General features: G+C 41.1%; 1 protein-coding gene across 6 annotated transcripts in view; it reads left to right on the top strand.

Annotated features, from left to right (window-relative positions):
* Positions 1-18368, top strand: part of LOC124875096 (PH and SEC7 domain-containing protein 1-like) — a 152880-nt gene that overhangs the window by 124820 nt on the left and 9692 nt on the right. For all 6 annotated transcript variants that reach the window (XM_047376930.1, XM_047376928.1, XM_047376929.1 and 3 more), the window contains 4 exons: positions 571-764; positions 2822-2892; positions 8098-8255; positions 15865-16009. In XM_047376930.1, the coding sequence (XP_047232886.1) occupies positions 571-764; positions 2822-2892; positions 8098-8255; positions 15865-16009 (568 nt within the window). The remainder of the gene's footprint in view (positions 1-570; positions 765-2821; positions 2893-8097; positions 8256-15864; positions 16010-18368) is intronic.

The raw sequence follows: 18368 nt of genomic DNA, 5'->3' as shown, positions 1-18368 counted from the left end.
AAAATTATTTATCAAGACTAGCATTTGAAGTGTTTGATTGAGAACCTAATTTTGAATCATATACAGTATTTATATATATTTTTTTTATAATGGAAGTGGTACAAACTTAACCACAGAAGTATTGATAGAAACTAGAAAAATCCTCAGTGTTTAAAGATTCAGCTTTTGTTGCAGTAAAGAAAAGGAAGAGTGATGTGTCAGTAAATCTCAGACGAGCTGGCCCTAGAACAGGAAGGATGGTGTTACCGTTTTTCTGTTTTAATTCTAACGACTGAACTGAGTTTGAGGATGACAAGAGGAAAACACACATATAAAACTTTGAAGACCGCTTCACTATCTCTTCTTTCCTTTCAGTGATGTACTGCTTTGTAAATGCCTTGAAGAGCTCACACTGGCAGCGAGCGGAGATTTGACTCATGTGAAATCTCTGCAAGACTTCATGTCCTGAGCCGTTCCTGGTGTAACAAGCAGAAAGGACAGGATGAATGATGATGTGTTTATTGCTAATGAGACAGGACACGTAAGTGTTGATCACCATGGAATCTGTTTTTTTGTACTTTGTCTCCATAGAGATGAGGAAGAGCTGCGGAAGTCATTTTCAGAGCTCGGGGATAGTCTCCTGGACTCTGACGCTTCCAGGCCGATGAACAGGGTTGGTAGCAGTTTGAAGCCCCTGTCAGAGGGGACAGAGCCAACGGGAATGCTGCTTTATAAAAACGGATTCCTGGTTCGGAAAGTCCACGCCGATTCAGATGGAAAGAGAAGTACAAATCCAAGACTTCATATTGATTCCACAATAGTTGTTCTTTATATTTAAAAAGTGACTGCTGCATAACTTCCTTCATTTAGCGTTTTAGACCTGTCAAGAAATGCGATTCATTCCTTTATACATTGTTTTAAGTGGTATTTAGGGTATATATACATTACAAAGTTATTTTTACCCCTTGAACCTTTTTATTTTGTGTCACGAGCCACATATTTTAATGCATAATTTTGAAGTAGAAGAAAAATACATTTTTATCACAAATACAAATCTAAAAATAAAAATCTAGTGAAGGCCAGTTCCCTGCCTATCTATAGGCAGGGAACTGGTCTTCCCTAGAGGGAAGATATTCATTCAGGAGAGCACAATAATAATTGTCCCAACAACTGTCAGCTTTTCATTTGTGAAAATCTTTGAAAACCATGTGCAATGTTCATTTCACATCACAATTAATCACTGCTTTGCTTTGGTTTATCACATACAATCACAATAAGTTTATAATTGAAACATGATAAAATGTGAAAAGGTTCAAGGGGCATGAATACTTCTGCATATTTTTAATCCTAAATAATTATATCAGGTATTGTTTTGCTTACAGAGTTACTTCTGTTTGCTTACAATGTATTTTTTAAATACAAATCAACTATCTTTTTAGTGTGCTTATTCAAAGGGTACATATACAGGGGTTGGACAATGAAACTGAAACACCTGTCATTTTAGTGTGGGAGGTTTCATGGCTAAATTGGACCAGCCTGGTAACCAGTCTTCATTGATTGCACATTGCACCAGTAAGAGCAGAGTGTGAAGGTTCAATTATCAGGGTAAGAGCACAGTTTTGCTCAAAATATTGAAATGCACACAATATTATGGGTGACATACCAGAGTTCAAAAGAGGACAAATTGTTGGTGCACGTCTTGCTGGCGCATCTGTGACCAAGACAGCAAGTCTTTGTGATGTATCAAGAGCCACGGTATCCAGGGTAATGTCAGCATACCACCAAGAAGGACGAACCACATCCAACAGGATTAACTGTGGACGCAAGAGGAAGCTGTCTGAAAGGGATGTTCGGGTGTTAACCCGGATTGTATCCAAAAAACATAAAACCACGGCTGCCCAAATCAGGGCAGAATTAAATGTGCACCTCAACTCCCCTGTTTCCACCAGAACTGTCCGTCGGGAGCTCCACAGCGTCAATATACACGGCCGGGCTGCTATAGCCAAACCTTTGGTCACTCATGCCAATGCCAAACGTCGGTTTCAATGGTGCAAGGAGCGCAAATCTTGGGCTGTGGACAATGTGAAACATGTATTGTTCTCTGATGAGTCCACCTTTACTGTTTTCCCCACATCCGGTAGAGTTACGGTGTGGAGAAGCCCCAAAGAAGCGTACCACCCAGACTGTTGCATGCCCAGAGTGAAGCATGGGGGTGGATCAGTGCCATATCATGGCATTCCCTTGGCCCAATACTTGTGCTAGATGGGCGCGTCACTTCCAAGGACTACCGAACCATTCTTGAGGACCATGTGCATCCAATGGTTCAAACATTGTATCCTGAAGGCGGTGCTGTGTATCAGGATGACAATGCACCAATACACACAGCTAGACTGGTGAAAGATTGGTTTGATGAACATGAAAGTGAAGTTGAACATCTCCCATGGCCTGCACAGTCACCAGATCTAAATATTATTGAGCCACTTTGGGGTGTTTTGGAGGAGCGAGTCAGGAAACGTTTTCCTCCACCAGTATCACGTAGTGACCTGGCCACTATCCTGCAAGAAGAATGGCTTAAAATCCCTCTGACCACTGTGCAGGACTTGTATATGTCATTCCCAAGACGAATTGACGCTGTATTGGCCGCAAAAGGAGGCCCTACACCATACTAATAAAATATTGTGGTCTAAAACCAGGTGTTTCAGTTTCATTGTCCAACCCCTGTATGTATACAAAGTGACTGAGCAGTATAACTGTGAACATATTTTATAAACATGAACATTGTCTGTCTTTGCCCTTATATTTGTGTCATTAACCAATGCATTAACATGTTTTGTCTTTAAAGCACCAAGAGGGAAGAGAGGCTGGAAGACCTTTTATGCCATCTTTAAAGGGCTAATTCTGTATCTCCAAAAAGTAAGGTTACATTCATATACACAGTGTATGGAGTGTATTCCGTCACCTTCCTAAAATAATGGTCTACGTTTTTCAGGAAACACAAAAAAACTTCACAAAATATATTCATTAACAAGTTCACCCAAAAAGGTAATAACAACAGATGAGTGTTGACATAGCCATTTCTTATGGTCCTTTTTATTAAGCTACATATCTTTCTCAATTAGATCATATAATCTGGAAAATTAAAATAAAACAGTTGATGAAGCAATCTTTTAAAACAAAGAAAAGAGTTAACAAGAAAACGATTATTTGTTACAGCCACAGGTTCTAGAGCTCTTCCACTTTTTTCTTAAAAGCTACTTTGTGGACAATTGCTGACTGAAAGACGGAATGAAAATACTAAATATCTATTCAATATTTAATGTCTAGCCTATATTGTATGGAAGCAAATCGTTACCATATTTCAAATGAAAAAGCATTTCAGAAATGCTTTTTCATTTTAAGATTGTGGCTGCATTGTTTGACTCATAAATGAAATTAATTATCAATAATCCTATTTGCATTTTAATTTCTTCTTCAAGACTGCTCATTCTTTCACTTAATTAAAATGAAAAAGAAAAAGACATTTGAGATTTATTTTTTAAAATATGCCCCAGCAAATAGATACCAAAATTCAATTTGAAATGTAAAATTTGAAAATGAAAAAGCATTTCCAGAAATGCTTTTTCATTTTAAGAATGTGGCTGCGTTATTTGACCCATAAATAAAATTAGTAATCAATCATCCTATTTGCATTTGCATTTTCTTCTTCATGACTACACATTTTATGCCATAATCAAAAAGAAAACAAAGCAGACATTGCTTTTTCGTTTTCGTGGTCTGCCCGCAAAGTACTGCCCAAAACTCGAAAACGAAAAAGCATTCCGAGCTGCGGGCGCAGAAGAGTGACGTCAGCAGCCGCTCTTCCTCAGCTCCCTGCTGACCGAGCTACCCATCTTGTTTGGTAGGAGGCGCTGTGCACGTCTGCATTGCATTACATTGCAAACATGTCGAGAAATTGATTGAATTGCAGCAGGACCGAGCTCAATTTGTGGCAGTGACAGGCAGAACTGGTAGTTCCGGTGGCAGGCTGTGGCATCCTTGTGGCAGCCTCATGGCCTGGGACATCCAGCTTGTTTTTAAGCATTTATTTATATTTTTCTGTGAGTGACGATTCAGAATAGCCGCTCATGCTCTATAATAAACCGGCTGTTTGTGCAATAAATCTTCGTCATCCTTTCAACACGTCACACAAACAAATTTATTTTCCATGTCAAGTAAATACAATCACCTTATGTTATGGGTCTAAAGCTGTTTATTAAATAATAATCAATAATGAAATCATTATGTAAAGGTAACAGGCTATAACAATAATGACAACCCATTTGCCGATAATCAGCATCAGCTTCCACAAAAACAGCGGCAACCGCATTGGCAAGCTTTTACGGCCGGTCTGGCACCTTCTGGCATCCTCGCGGAATCCCCGTGCCACCGTGCGGCAAGCTGTGGCAGTTCCGGTGGCAGCTTCGGTGGCAGGATGTGGCGGAACTGGCACAGCCTGCCACCGAAGCTGCCACCGGAACTACCAGTTCTGCCTGTCACTGCCACAAATTGAGCTCGGTCCTGCTGCAATTCAATCAATTTCTCGACATGTTTGCAATGTAATGCAATGCAGACGTGCACAGCGCCTCCCACCGAACATGATGGGTAGCTCGGTCAGCAGGGAGCTGAGGAAGAGCGGCTGCTGACGTCACTCTTCTGCGCCCGCAGCTCGGAATGCTTTTTCGTTTTCGAGTTCTGGGCAGTACTTTGCGGGCAGACCACGAAAACGAAAAAGCAATGTCTGCTTTGTTTTCTTTTTGATTATGGCATAAAATGTGTAGTCATGAAGAAGAAAATGCAAATGCAAATAGGATGATTGATTACTAATTTTATTTATGGGTCAAATAACGCAGCCACATTCTTAAAATGAAAAAGCATTTCTGGAAATGCTTTTTCATTTTCAAATTTTACATTTCAAATTGAATTTTGGTATCTATTTGCTGGGGTACATTTTGAAAAATAAATCTCAAATGTCTTTTTCTTTTTCATTTTAATTAAGTGAAAGAATGAGCAGTCTTGAAGAAGAAAATTAAAATGCAAATAGGATTATTGATAACTAATTTCATTTATGAGTCAAACAATGCAGCCACATTCTTAAAATGAAAAAGCATTTCTGAAAATGCTTTTTCATTTGAAATATGGTAACGATTTGCTTCCATAATATTGTGGTAATCCTTGTCACCTACTAATAGGGATGAGCCCTGAATTATGGAAATAGCTTTAGTAGCTGAGCAGATTTTGTTTTTTTCTGAAGCGGTCGCCATTTTGAAAAGCCTGTAAAATTGTCTAAGTCAAACTCTTGTCGTAGGCCATTATACAACCGGCATGGACCTGCATGACCTCCTCAACTGAGAATTTAGACAATTTTACAAGAGGTGGCTAGCATCATGTGGAGATGATTTTGGCAAAAAAATTATTCTTGACAAAAAATTACTTAGGCCATTATTTTAGGCAGTTGACGATATGTTGCCTTGTTTCATGTAAATAGTGTAAAAGATGTGATAAAAAGCGTTTTGCAAATGCCACTGTTCAATGTGCATTATTCATCCTGTTAAAAACATTTGATTGCTTCTATGTAAGCTTCCTGATGGATTTTCATTCCAGCAACATATTTATAACAGAAGGTGAAGATGTGGTTCCTGTCTGGAAAAAAGGCCATCAGGAACAACCAAAGCATGTAGCACAGTAGCTGCGTGTACTTCTTTTTTTTAATCTTATGGCATTACGGACCTGCATCTAGGTTCTGGAAGCAAGCAGGGGACCCATACGAGGTAAAGAGTCTGGCTCCAATAACAGGCGACCTCTGACAGCAGAACGGCCTGCTGCTGCTGCTCCCAAACGGAAAGAAAAGCTGCACCCCCCTTGAGCTTTGGTGTCCAGAAAAATAAACTATTACATAATGTCACTATAGATAAATGTTTCCAATTAGCAGTAAAATAAAAGTTGTAACGATCGACAGTATAAAATAAAACCTTCTAAAGGAACCTTTGTCAAATTTACTCTATATAAATGTTAATACAGTCATTATTGTCACGTTCTGAGGTTTAGAGTGACCAAAGCACAGACAAGAGCTCGGCAGCTGCATGTTTAAAAGAGTCTTCTTCTTTTATTCAAAGATAAGATCAAAAGGTTTTCCAAACGTAGCAAGAACGTAGCAAAAATCACTGCAGGTACAAAAACACAAGTCGAAACTCCAAAAACTTACAGAGTTGACTCTGCAGGAACATAGTAGTCAAAGCTTTAGACGAGGATAGGTGAACGAACCAAGGACCAGCGAAGAACAAACAAAAACAGAGAGCTTATGAAGAGAGGGAAGTGTAGAATGGACCAATGAGATACTGAGGCAGGTAATCAGATGAGAATGGAAATCAGGTGTGGACCAGGCTATAGAGAACTGAGGGAATCTGGATGGTTGCTAAAGTGACCGAACTAGAATACAAAGGGAACATGAGGGAAGCTAGACAATAACATAAACAAAGGAACCTGACTATAAAAACAAAACTATAAATAACAAAACTCAGGGAAACAGAACTAAGCAAAACTAAAGACGAAGATAATAAACCAAAAGAGACATAAGAACCTAGAATAATCATTAACTGAGAAAACTGAGAAACTAGAGGGAATAGAAGAAACACCAAAACCTAATAATTAACAAAGAACCCATAAAGAAACCCTGACCGTAAATAAACAAAACCTAAACCACAGAAAGGAAACCAGGACGAGGAGGAACAGAGAAAATAAACTAGTAAACAAATACCAAAACATAAATAAACACAGATATACTAAATGGAAAACTAAACTAGAAACTACAAGGAAGACAAGGGAACTAGAATACAACAAATATAATAATAGTCATAAGAAAACCATAACAAGTAATAGAAAAGAAACCACTAAAAGAACTTAGAAAAATTCCAAACTAATAGAAAACACAAGACCACAACAAAACCAAAGATGTCGCTTCACGACAATTTTGACTATACTAATTTAAAGTAGCTAAGGGAAAAGGAATGAGTTGGATTATTTTAAACTTTCTAATTTAAAAAATTTTGAGTTGGATTATAATAGACAACACATTTTTATGCACCCTGCAGGAATATACCAATTTGGACATCATTTGGTACACATGCAGAATACTTGAGTACTGCCTTGTATTTATATCTTTTTCAGCTCCAGGGATTCCAATTTATGTGCTAGACCAGGGATCAGCAAACCTTTTAATTTAAAGACTCCTGCTGCTACAAAATAAAAATCGTCTTGAGCCACAAAAAAACATATTTACATGTACTTAATGATTTCTTTTACTTTAAAGGCTAAGTAAATTAAACAAAAACAAAAACAAAAAAATTTAGAACAAAATGAATTATGAAATTTTATAAAGAATACAAAAACTCTTTATTTTATAGACTGAGTAAGCCTTTTCCATAATTATGGAAAATGAAGAAACATTGGTAGCCCACTTAACAGTATAAAAAAACATAGTTTGAAGCTAAAAGACATTAAAATACTTTCAAAAGCCTTGTACCCTTGGTGGCCTTCTTTTATAGACATTCTCTGCAGAAATACGTAAAACACAGAAAAACTGCTAAAACCACTGTTAACGTTATTATAATTAAAAACATTTCTCATTTGGTTTTATAAGAGCCACATTGGAGGGGCAAACAGCCAAATGTAGCTCTAGAGCCGCAGGTTACAGAACTCTGTGCCGGACTAACACAAAGTAGTATAATACATTTTTAGAAAATAAATTTTTATTTGAGGATCAAACGTTAATAGTTCTTTTTGTTCCTCTTCCTCAGACATGAAATAAATGTGTTAAGATTTTAGTGTAATTCAATGGGTAACGTTTGGTATATTCGTGCTAAAACAATAGCTCAACAATTATCTCCATTTGCTTAAGCAAAATCTGTTCTATTATACAAAGTCTTCTTTTACTCAAGATCAATCTCTAAGCCAGGCTTATAAAGTTTGACAAAATTATTCTTGCATATGTTTGCTACCAGCCAGCTCTACGACTCTTGTCTTGAGAGAGCAATCCCTGTTAATGGTTGGGATATTAATTCCTGCTGAACCTTGTAATCTCAGGGGGAGTACCGGCCTGATAAGCAGCTCTCGGATGAAGACCTGAAGAAGGCAGTGTCCATCCATCATTCTCTGGCAATGAAGGCATCAGACTACAGCAAGAGACCCAACGTCTTCTACCTGCGGACTGCTGATTGGAGGGTGTATCTCTTCCAGGCACCGTGAGTCGCATTATGCCCTGTTTGTGTTGCTCACTGAGCTGGAATGGAGACAAACACAATACATCATGACATTTATATTGAACAGCAACAGAATGGACAGATGCTCAGTTTCCTCTTCAACCCTTGCACCTGCAAAGCCAAGCAACTTGGTTTCTTTACCTGACCTATAACGTCTAATATGATTTAGGCTTTTTATTTATTTAATTTTATTTTTCGCGTGTCCTGTCTTGGCATTTCAGGCATACCATATAGAGAAACTGGTTGCCAACATGTGCAAGGGCAGTTTGTGGTCTGCAAAAAGGATATCTTAAGACAGTCATATTGCATTATTTGCTTTCACACAGAGTTTTTTAGACCGGGCAAAACAACGTCATGCAGTTGCAATAGGTGTTGTATATATTAGGGAGTAGGGGGCCACCACGAATCCCCCTGGAAGTCAGCTCCCCAACTGGCCTCCTCTTGTCCACCCACACCAATACAGCGCTAGGGCCACCCTAGAGATCCTCAAAGACGCCAGAGTGGAGTCCCCACAGAGTTGTTGGCCCCCATGCGAAAGCAGTCCAGGAGAACTTGGGCCAGCCAGCACAGGACCCAGAGACCTGCCAGGACCCCAGGCACCACATAGGCCCCTGGCAGTTACATCCTCCATCCAAACCCCCACTGTCCACCTGGGTATAGCCCAAATCCCTTAACCACCCTTCTGACCCCAGACCCTATTCTACCTCACTCATGCCACCACACCCCCAGCCCAACAACCCCGGGCCATTACGACCTCTGGCCCACCCACAGTGCAAGGGGATGCCGGGGAGGCACTCCCACCCACCGCACAGACAGCCACCCCATTAGGAGCCAAAGCAGGCCACAGCACCCCCACCACACCACAAATTCAAACTTATTCTGTTGGTTTTTCATAGTAACGGATATTCTGTCCATATGAACAACATCTTGTAATTAGTCAGTCAGTCATTTTCTACCGCTTCTTCCATAGTGGGTCGCGGGGAAGCTGGTGCCTATCTTCAGCAGTCTATGGGCGGGAGGCGAGGTACACCCTGGACAGGTCGCCAACAACCATGCACACACTCATTCACCACAAACAACCATGCACACACTCATTCACACACCTAAGGGCAGTGTGAATGAGTCGAGCTGCAAGGCAACAATGCTACCAACTGCGCCACCGTGCAGCCCCACATCTTGTAATACTTTTTTTTTTTTTTCGCAGCACTAGAGGCCTTTCTTTTTCATTTTTCGACAGTGGGTAGACAGGAAAGAGGGCAAAGAGAGGGAGAGACATTCGGCAAAGGTTGCCGGGTCCAGGATTCAAACCCGGGACAGCCGCATCGAGGACTATAGCCTCTGCACATGGTCGCGCGTTTAACCCCTATACCACCAGCGCCATGCCTTGTAATGCATTTCTAAATTCAATTCAATTCAAAGATACTTTATTGATCCCCAAGGGGAAATTAGAATTCCAGTGCAACCCATCCAAACATACATCATGGCACAAGACAAGGGGGGGACGGGTCACCGAGGCTTTGGTGCCCACTCACAGGCGATGCCTTTGCTAGATGAGAAAAGAGGCCACATTAGGTAAGTAGAGGGAAAAAAATCACATTTCACCCTTTATCCTTAGCAGGATACAGTTTGAGATTGCAAAAAACCTCAGCACAAAGAAGCAACACATATGCAAAACAACATCATGCCGGGAACGGTGAAGGCGGTGTGAGGGGTGCATATGTTTATCTTGAGCATGTGTGTGTGTGCAAGTAAGTCCATGAAGCACTGTCACAGAGACCATTGTCCTTGATGGTACGTTGGAATGTTCATCAACCGGCCACACAGCTCTACAGATGTCCTCAGGGCCATCAAGGCCGTGCAGGGGAGCCAGATTCAGAAAAACAACAATTATTTGGGTTAAGCTGACTCTTAATTTTCTGTCAGCCTTGAGAGTCTCGCTGGTGCTTCTCAAAGGCGAATCCAAACAGCCAAATTCCAGGTCCTTTCCACCAGATCCGAGCGAACAACTTTCTCCAAGGTTTATCCCATTTCAGCCCTGAGTCCAGGAACCGCAACCTGCCTGCGATCCTGTGTAAGAATCACATCCAGTCTGCGATTCAGCTCACGTAACATCTCAGTCTGAGTGTTGATCGCTCTGCAGATCCCATCATACATGCCAGGCAGCCTCACAATTGCCAGAACAGCGGCTGACGTTTTCCAAATTTCTCGATATGCCAGGTAACCACCAACTCCAAAAAGCAGAAATCCTGATATCAAACATCCAATTATATACACATCTTCCACATCCTCGACCGACATTATCGACAGACACACAATCCTCCACTTCTGCCAGGAGTCCATTGTGTATCCAGAGAAAAACGTCCCGTCTGGACAAGATAGTCCCCCTTCACCCTGTGTTCTCGTCGAGAAAATTTTATCAATTGCATTGAGAGACCAGCTGACCAAATCCATAACTCAGAATTTTGGAAGATATGCAAAAAGAGGCTCAAAAAAGAAAGACAAGACACAGAGCTGAAGCAGGGCAGATATGGGAGGGGTGCGGGAGACAGAAAAAGTGTCCTCCTCCACCGAGAGCAGAAAGATCAAATAAATTGTATTTAAATTTTGTTTATTCTTCCAGTTCTTAGGTATAATTTTTTGCAACACTTAGAACTGTGGAGGTGGCATGTATTCAAATCCATTTACCAAGAAGGCAAAGTGGAGGTCAGACTGAGACTGTGTACTGTTGATATGTTGTACTTTGTAACACACTTTCTACTTACTGTCAGATAATAAAAATGGAAAGAAGCCTTTCCTGTTCTGCCATCAGAAGAGTAAACATGAATTTTGCCAAACTATTCTGAAACTATAAGTGGAACTGCTTTCAGATAGAGGTTTTTGGCATTGAGATTCAGGTAAGGGTGAGCATATGGAAAAAGCACCTCATTCTCATTGTTAGGTAAGGTGGAGGATCTGTAATGCTGTGGGCCGGTTTCTCTTCCAAAGATCTCATGAATGTTGTTAGAGCACCTAGCATCATTAACTCTTTAAAATACCATAAGATTTTGAAAGAAAAAAGTATTCTCCAGTAATCTAAAAATAGGTAATCACTGGGACATTTAGCAAGATATAGATTCAGAAAATATGGCCGAAACAATCCAGAAATGGTTCTCTGGACAGTAAATCAACCTTCTTCCCAAGATCCTTCTACCTAGATCCTATAGAGAAGTTGTGGGGTGAGCTGAAGACAGGAGAGCATAAGGGAGAACTTTGGATGATCCAGATAGTTTGTGCAGAGAGGAATGGTCCGAGATCCCTTTCTCTGTAAGCTTGTGCTCTGTGAAAGGCTTACTGCCGTGCTATTGGCAGAAAGAGGTTGTTCAAAGAAATAACGTTTTTTTTCTGTGTTGGATATTTTTCCCATTGAATAAATGCGCTTAACAAAAGTTAGATCTGTTTACAAACATTTGTGTGAAATAACAAAAAGATAAATCTATTTTAAGGCTTGTTGCAGATCTCTAATGATATGCTAATAAGCATGGAGGGCACTTCATTAATGGTTAATATACCGGTTTGAAATCATTGAGTAAATACGAACTGTAACACCAACATCTCAAGGCTGTAACTATGATTTGAATGTGTTGGACCAAACTGTCTACAGACTGGTCTTAAGTAAACTCTTTCAGAATATCTGTAAGTGCTTACAGCATCATTTATGTCGCTTTAGAGGAGTCACCTTTATCCCAGATGATTTCTCTGTCATATCTTGTTTTAGAACTTGACTGGCTATAGCAAGATGTTAACATATTGATATTATGGAAATGACAGTGATGGAAATATCTAATCATCTGCCAAGTAGTTTTTTTTTTTTTCATTTTCCAATCACAGTTCAACAAGTTCTTCCCAGATGGTTCTGTGTAATAAACCATCTGGTCTTTCAGGTTAGAGCCAACCATCATTCATGTAATCCCAGACTCCCTGACGATCCATGAGAGGGGGGTGGGGTGTTAAGCAATCTGTTGTAGGACGTTTATGGAGCTGTTGTTGAAGGATGCATTCGGGACTCCTCCATAAAGAAATTGTTTAGACACATGAAACTGTTAGAACCCTAAAAACAGACCCGAAAACAGTGGCATTTTTCAAATAATACTGGACCCTTGGAGTCTAAACTGTGTTTAATAGATGGCAGTATGGAAAGTGAAGTGCACACAAATACTTCAGGTCTGAACTATCAGCTTTACTCCAGGTCCCTTCAAAAGGTCCTTGCTGGACTCTAGATCTAATCAAATGTGAGAAAATATATGACTTCATTAGTTATTATGCTCAAGAGGTTTTTGTCTGAAATCCTGTGCACTGATAATTAAGTCCTAATAGAAGCAATCTTATTTTGCGAGTGTAGAAATTGAGAAGGCTTTGAAATAATCTGTAATTAGTCATAACTTTAAAAAAAAAGGATTGTTGACTGAAGCCATCTTTTATTCAATGGACTGATTACATGTTTTAGAAAAATAGTAATGCGAGAACAGCCACCTTCATGAGATAGTATTTTAACTACAGTGGTAGATTGTTAAAATCCTTTTAAAGGTGTTTTACATTAATTAGATTCTAATTGGCTGTCTAAAATGATGTGGCTTCATGTTACCCTAAGTCCAACTCTGAATGGCTTCCAAAGCCCTTGTGATATCTCCTCCCCCCAAAAGCGTTTGAGTGAACCTTAGAATCAATCAAGATTTTGCCCAACCAAGTCCTGGGCAAAAGAGATCAGATAACCCTTTTAGAACATTTGCTGATAAATGTTTGTGTTTGCAGGATATGTCTATTTCTGTGTAAGATAGTGCAAGATTCCAGTTTTTGGAGAGACTTTGGACGTGTCATCAGGGTCACTTTACGCTCACTTCCTATATCGTATCCAACATGGTTCCAAATCCAAAGTGAGGTACCTCCCAGCTGTTTAATAATGTTGCCCAGAACTGATAACCTGCGGGCCTTCTGGTCAATCTTCTGGTCGGTTCATGTAGCTATTTGTGTCGAGATTTCATCGTCAGTGAAGCAGAGAGACGAGGGGTCAGAACTGCACAACCTGCAGAATCGGTTTGGTTTTGTGAGTGATTTATGGCTAAATTTCAGACCACGAGGCCCTTTTAGCCCTTCTAGGTTATTCTGGTACTGAAACCACCACTCAGATCAAAGTAGAGTCGAGAATCAATGTTTGATCATAAAACTTTCTTTAAGCTACTAAGAAAATTATAAACTTTTAATAAATGTAAGAATATAAGTTGAATTATCAATTTAGTATCGAATCTATATTAATCTTAACCATGAGGAATAAACAGAATTTGTCTTTCTTCTTTTATACAGGTCCTTCTCAAAATATTAGCATATTCTGATAAAGTTAATTATTTTCCATAATGTCATGATGAAAATTTAACATTCATGTATTTTAGATTCATTGCACACTAACTGAAATATTTCAGGTCTTTTATTGTCTTAATACGGATGATTTTGGCATACAGCTCATGAAAACCCAAAATTCCTATCTCACAAAATTAGCATATTTCATCCGACCAATAAAAGAAAAGTGTTTTTAATACAAAAAACGTCAACCTTCAAATAATCATGTACAGTTATGCACTCAATACTTGGTCGGGAATCCTTTTGCAGAAATTACTGCTTCAATGCGGCGTGGCATGGAGGCAATCAGCCTGTGGCACTGCTGAGGTCTTATGGAGGCCCAGGATGCTTCGATAGCGGCCTTTAGCTCATCCAGAGTGTTGGGTCTTGAGTCTCTCAACGTTCTCTTCACAATATCCCACAGATTCTCTATGGGGTTCAGGTCAGGAGAGTTGGCAGGCCAATTGAGCACAGTGATACCATGGTCAGTAAACCATTTACCAGTGGTTTTGGCACTGTGAGCAGGTGCCAGGTCGTGCTGAAAAATGAAATCTTCATCTCCATAAAGCTTTTCAGCAGATGGAAGCATGAAGTGCTCCAAAATCTCCTGATAGCTAGCTGCATTGACCCTGCCCTTGATAAACACAGTGGACCAACACCAGCAGCTGACACGGCACCCCAGATCATCACTGACTGTGGGTACTTGACACTGGACTTCTGGCATTTTGGCATTTCCTTCTCCCCAGTCTTCCTCCAGACTCTGGCACCTTGATTTCCGAATGACATGCAGAATTTGCTTTCATCCGAAAAAAGTACTTTGGACCACTGAGCAACAGTCCAGTGCTGCTTCTCTGTAGCCCAGGTCAGGCGCTTCTGCCGCTGTTTCTGGTTCAAAAGTGGCTTGACCTGGGGAATGCGGCACCTGTAGCCCATTTCCTGCACACGCCTGTGCACGGTGGCTCTGGATGTTTCTACTCCAGACTCAGTCCACTGCTTCCGCAGGTCCCCCAAGGTCTGGAATCGGCCCTTCTCCACAATCTTCCTCAGGGTCCGGTCACCTCTTCTCGTTGTGCAGCGTTTTCTGTCACACTTTTTCCTTCCCACAGACTTCCCACTGAGGTGCCTTGATACAGCACTCTGGGAACAGCCTATTCGTTCAGAAATTTCTTTCTGTGTCTTACCCTCTTGCTTGAGGGTGTCAATAGTGGCCTTCTGGACAGCAGTCATGTCGGCAGTCTTACCCATGATTGGGGTTTTGAGTGATGAACCAGGCTGGGAGTTTTAAAGGCCTCAGGAATCTTTTGCAGGTGTTTAGAGTTAACTCGTTGAGTCAGATGATTAGGTTCATAGCTCGTTTAGAGACCCTTTTAATGATATGCTAATTTTGTGAGATAGGAATTTTGGGTTTTCATGAGCTGTATGCCAAAATCATCCGTATTAAGATAATAAAAGACCTGAAATATTTCAGTTAGTGTGCAATGAATCTAAAATATATGAATGTTAAATTTTCATCATGACATTATGGAAAATAATTAACTTTATCACAATATGCTAATATTTTGAGAAGGACCTGTATGTGATAGAGGTCAATCAATCAAAAAGGTCAATAATTCCTTATTTCTTTCTTTAGATTATTAAAACTGATTCATGTTCAAACCTCAATATAGCTTAATTTATCTTAGAAAAAATTACCTAATCTGGCAATTATCTGTTGCTAATCAGAATTCATTCGGATTGTTGTTGGACACTCATGCTACATTGCCCATGCAGTGAAGGTGGAGGTGTACTCAGCAGGGTCCAGGAAGTGGCACATAATTGGACACATGTTTCAGCCCCAGGAGGACAGGCTTTGTGCTCCAGTTTGCAGCTTGTATTTGTCCCAGATACCTGAACTCCTCTCTGAGTCTCTCTTTTTCTTTGTCTCTTCATTTCCATCTTCTCTCCATCTCTCCTGCAAGGCTGTCTGATTGAAGCTGATATTCCTCACAAGACCCTAATGGGTCTGTTAGTGTAAAACAGAGCTTGTTCTCTCAGGCTTTAATTGGATCTAAAATCAGTTCTTTGTCAACAGCAGGGCTGCATTTCTGATAATTTATCATTTCTTTGATACTGTAGTGTAGACAAGAGCTGAAGCTAGTAACAAATATCACAGAGTTTGTACCAACCAATGTGTTTGTGAGTATTTTGTATTAATAAGTACTGTGTGATTTATCCATGACAGGAACGCTGAGCAGATGCAGTCTTGGATCACACGTATAAACACAGTGGCCGCCATGTTCTCATCTCCTCCCTTCCCAGCAGCTATTGGCTCCCAGAAGAAGTTCAGCCGACCATTGCTACCAGGAACAATGTCAAAACTTTCAGAGGTACTGTTAATTTTATTAGCTGTTAGCATCTGATGAGCATGGCAGGTGGAACTAAAACTAGTCAAAATGGTGTCGCCAAAATTACAGTCCTGCGTCTTCTGGTGGGAGGTCCTATTCTCAAGCCTTCTTTGAGATGGCGTAGGCGAGGAAAGCAATGTTGTTGGTCGCTGCTGCAGCCTGAGTGCCACACTCATGGGAGCAATCATTTAGCCTAGCTGCGATCTGAATGCTGGGGAAGGGTGGCAACAGCTGTCATCCGACGTGCTGGGTCGACCTGACCCCTGAGCACCAGGCTCCAGTGCAGGAACGGGAGGGAAGCCCTGATCCGTTAGGGATTCCACCCTCATGATGGGTGAGAAGGTGGAGATTGGCGCCCTTAGCTGCAGGGACTCGGCCGCCATTCCCGACAGGTACAGTACAGACCAAACGTTGGGACACACCTTCTCATTCAAAGAGTTGTCTTTATTTTCATGACTATGAATATTGTAGCTTCACACTGAAGGCATCAAAACTATGAATTAACACATTTGGAATTATATACTGAACAAAAAAGTGTGAAACAACTGAAAATATGTCTTATATTCTAGGTTCTTCAAAGTAGCCAACTTTTGCTTTGATTACTGCTCCGCACACTCTTGGCATTCTGTTGATGAGCTTCACCTGAAATGGTTTTCCAACAGTCTTGAAGGAGTTCCCAGAGAGGCTTAGCATTTGTTGGCCCTTTTGCCTTCACTCTGCGGTCCAGCTCACCCCAAACCATCTCGATTGGGTTCAGGTCCGGTGACTGTGGAGGCCAGGTCATCTGGCGCAGCACCCCATCACTCTCCTTTTTGGTCAAATAGCCCTTACACAGCCTGGAGGTGTGTTTGGGGTCATTGTCCTGTTGAAAAATAAATGATGGTCCAACTAAACGCAAACCGGATGGAATAGCATGCCGCTGCAAGATGCTGTGGTAGCCATGCTGGTTCAGTATGCCTTCAATTTTGAATAAATCCCCAACAGTGTCACCAGCAAAGCACCCCCACACCATCACACCTCCTCCTCCATGCTTCACGGTGGGAACCAGGCATGTAGAGTCCATCCGTTCTCCTCTTCTGCGTCGCACAAAGACTCGGTGATTGGAACCAAAGATCTCAAACTTGGACTCATCACACCAAAGCACAGATTTCAACTGGTCTAATGTCTATTCTTTGTGTTCTTTAGCCCAAACAAGTCTCTTCTGCTTGTTGTCTGTCCTCAGCAGTGGTTTCCTAGCAGCTATTTTACCATGAAGGCCTGATTCACACAGTCTCCTCTTAACAGTTGTTCTAGAGATGTGTCTGCTGCTAGAACTCTGTGTGGCATCGACCTGTTCTCTAATCTGAGCTGCTGTTAACCTGCGATTTCTGAGGCTGGTGACTCAGATGAACTTATTGTCCGCAGCAGAAGTGACTCTTGGTCTTCCTTTCCTGGGGCTATCCTCATGTGAGCCAGTTTCTTTGTAACGCTTGATGGTTTTTGCGACTGCACTTGGGGACACTTTCAAAGTTTTCCCAATTGTTCGGACTGACTGACCTTCATTTCTTAAAGTAATGATGGCCACTCGTTTTTCTTTACTTAGCTGCTTTTTTCTTGCCATAATACAAATTCTAACAGTCTATTCAGTAGGACTATCAGCTGTGTACTGTATCCACCTCCTGCACAATACAACTGATGGTCCCAACCCCATTTATAAGGCTTGAAATCCCACTTATTAAACCTGACAGGGCACACCTTTGAAGTGAAAACCATTTCAGGTGAGTACCTCTTGAAGCTCATCAACAGAATGCCAAGAGTGTGCGTAGCAGTAATCAAAGCAAAAGGTGGCTACTTTGAAGAACCTATAATATAAGACATATTTTCAGTTGTTTCACACTTTTTTGTTCAGTATATAATTCCACATGTGTTAATTCATGGTTTTGATGCCTTCAGTGTGAAGCTACAATATTCATAGTCATGTAAATAAAGACAACTCTTTGAATGACAAGGTGTGTCCAAACGTTTGGTCTGTACTGTACACCATGACCGCCAGGAAGCAGGGCCAGACCAGGTCTCTTCAACTGAGATGCACCGAGGCGAATTTCCCTGCATGGTCATCTGTGGGAGGTGGGCCTAGCAGTGCAGGAACAGAGACATCTTTAGAACTAGCTACTTTGGCTATGATGTCCGGCAGGATGCTAACAAGCACGCCCTTTGCCAGAAGTGGTCCATCAGGAGGCCCTGACCATGGGCTGATGGTGCACCTACCTCCGGTTTCTCTTTCCGAAGGAGGGGAGCATGAATGCTACAACTTCCCGCCTTAAAAGCGGAATCATCCGATTCACGGATATCACCGAAGACA

This window comes from Girardinichthys multiradiatus, chromosome 10, assembly GCF_021462225.1.
Source record: "Girardinichthys multiradiatus isolate DD_20200921_A chromosome 10, DD_fGirMul_XY1, whole genome shotgun sequence".
In the NCBI taxonomy this organism is placed as follows: domain Eukaryota; kingdom Metazoa; phylum Chordata; class Actinopteri; order Cyprinodontiformes; family Goodeidae; genus Girardinichthys; species Girardinichthys multiradiatus.
The sequence above is the reverse complement of the archived record's forward strand: the minus strand, read 5'-3'. Positions and strand labels throughout refer to the sequence as shown.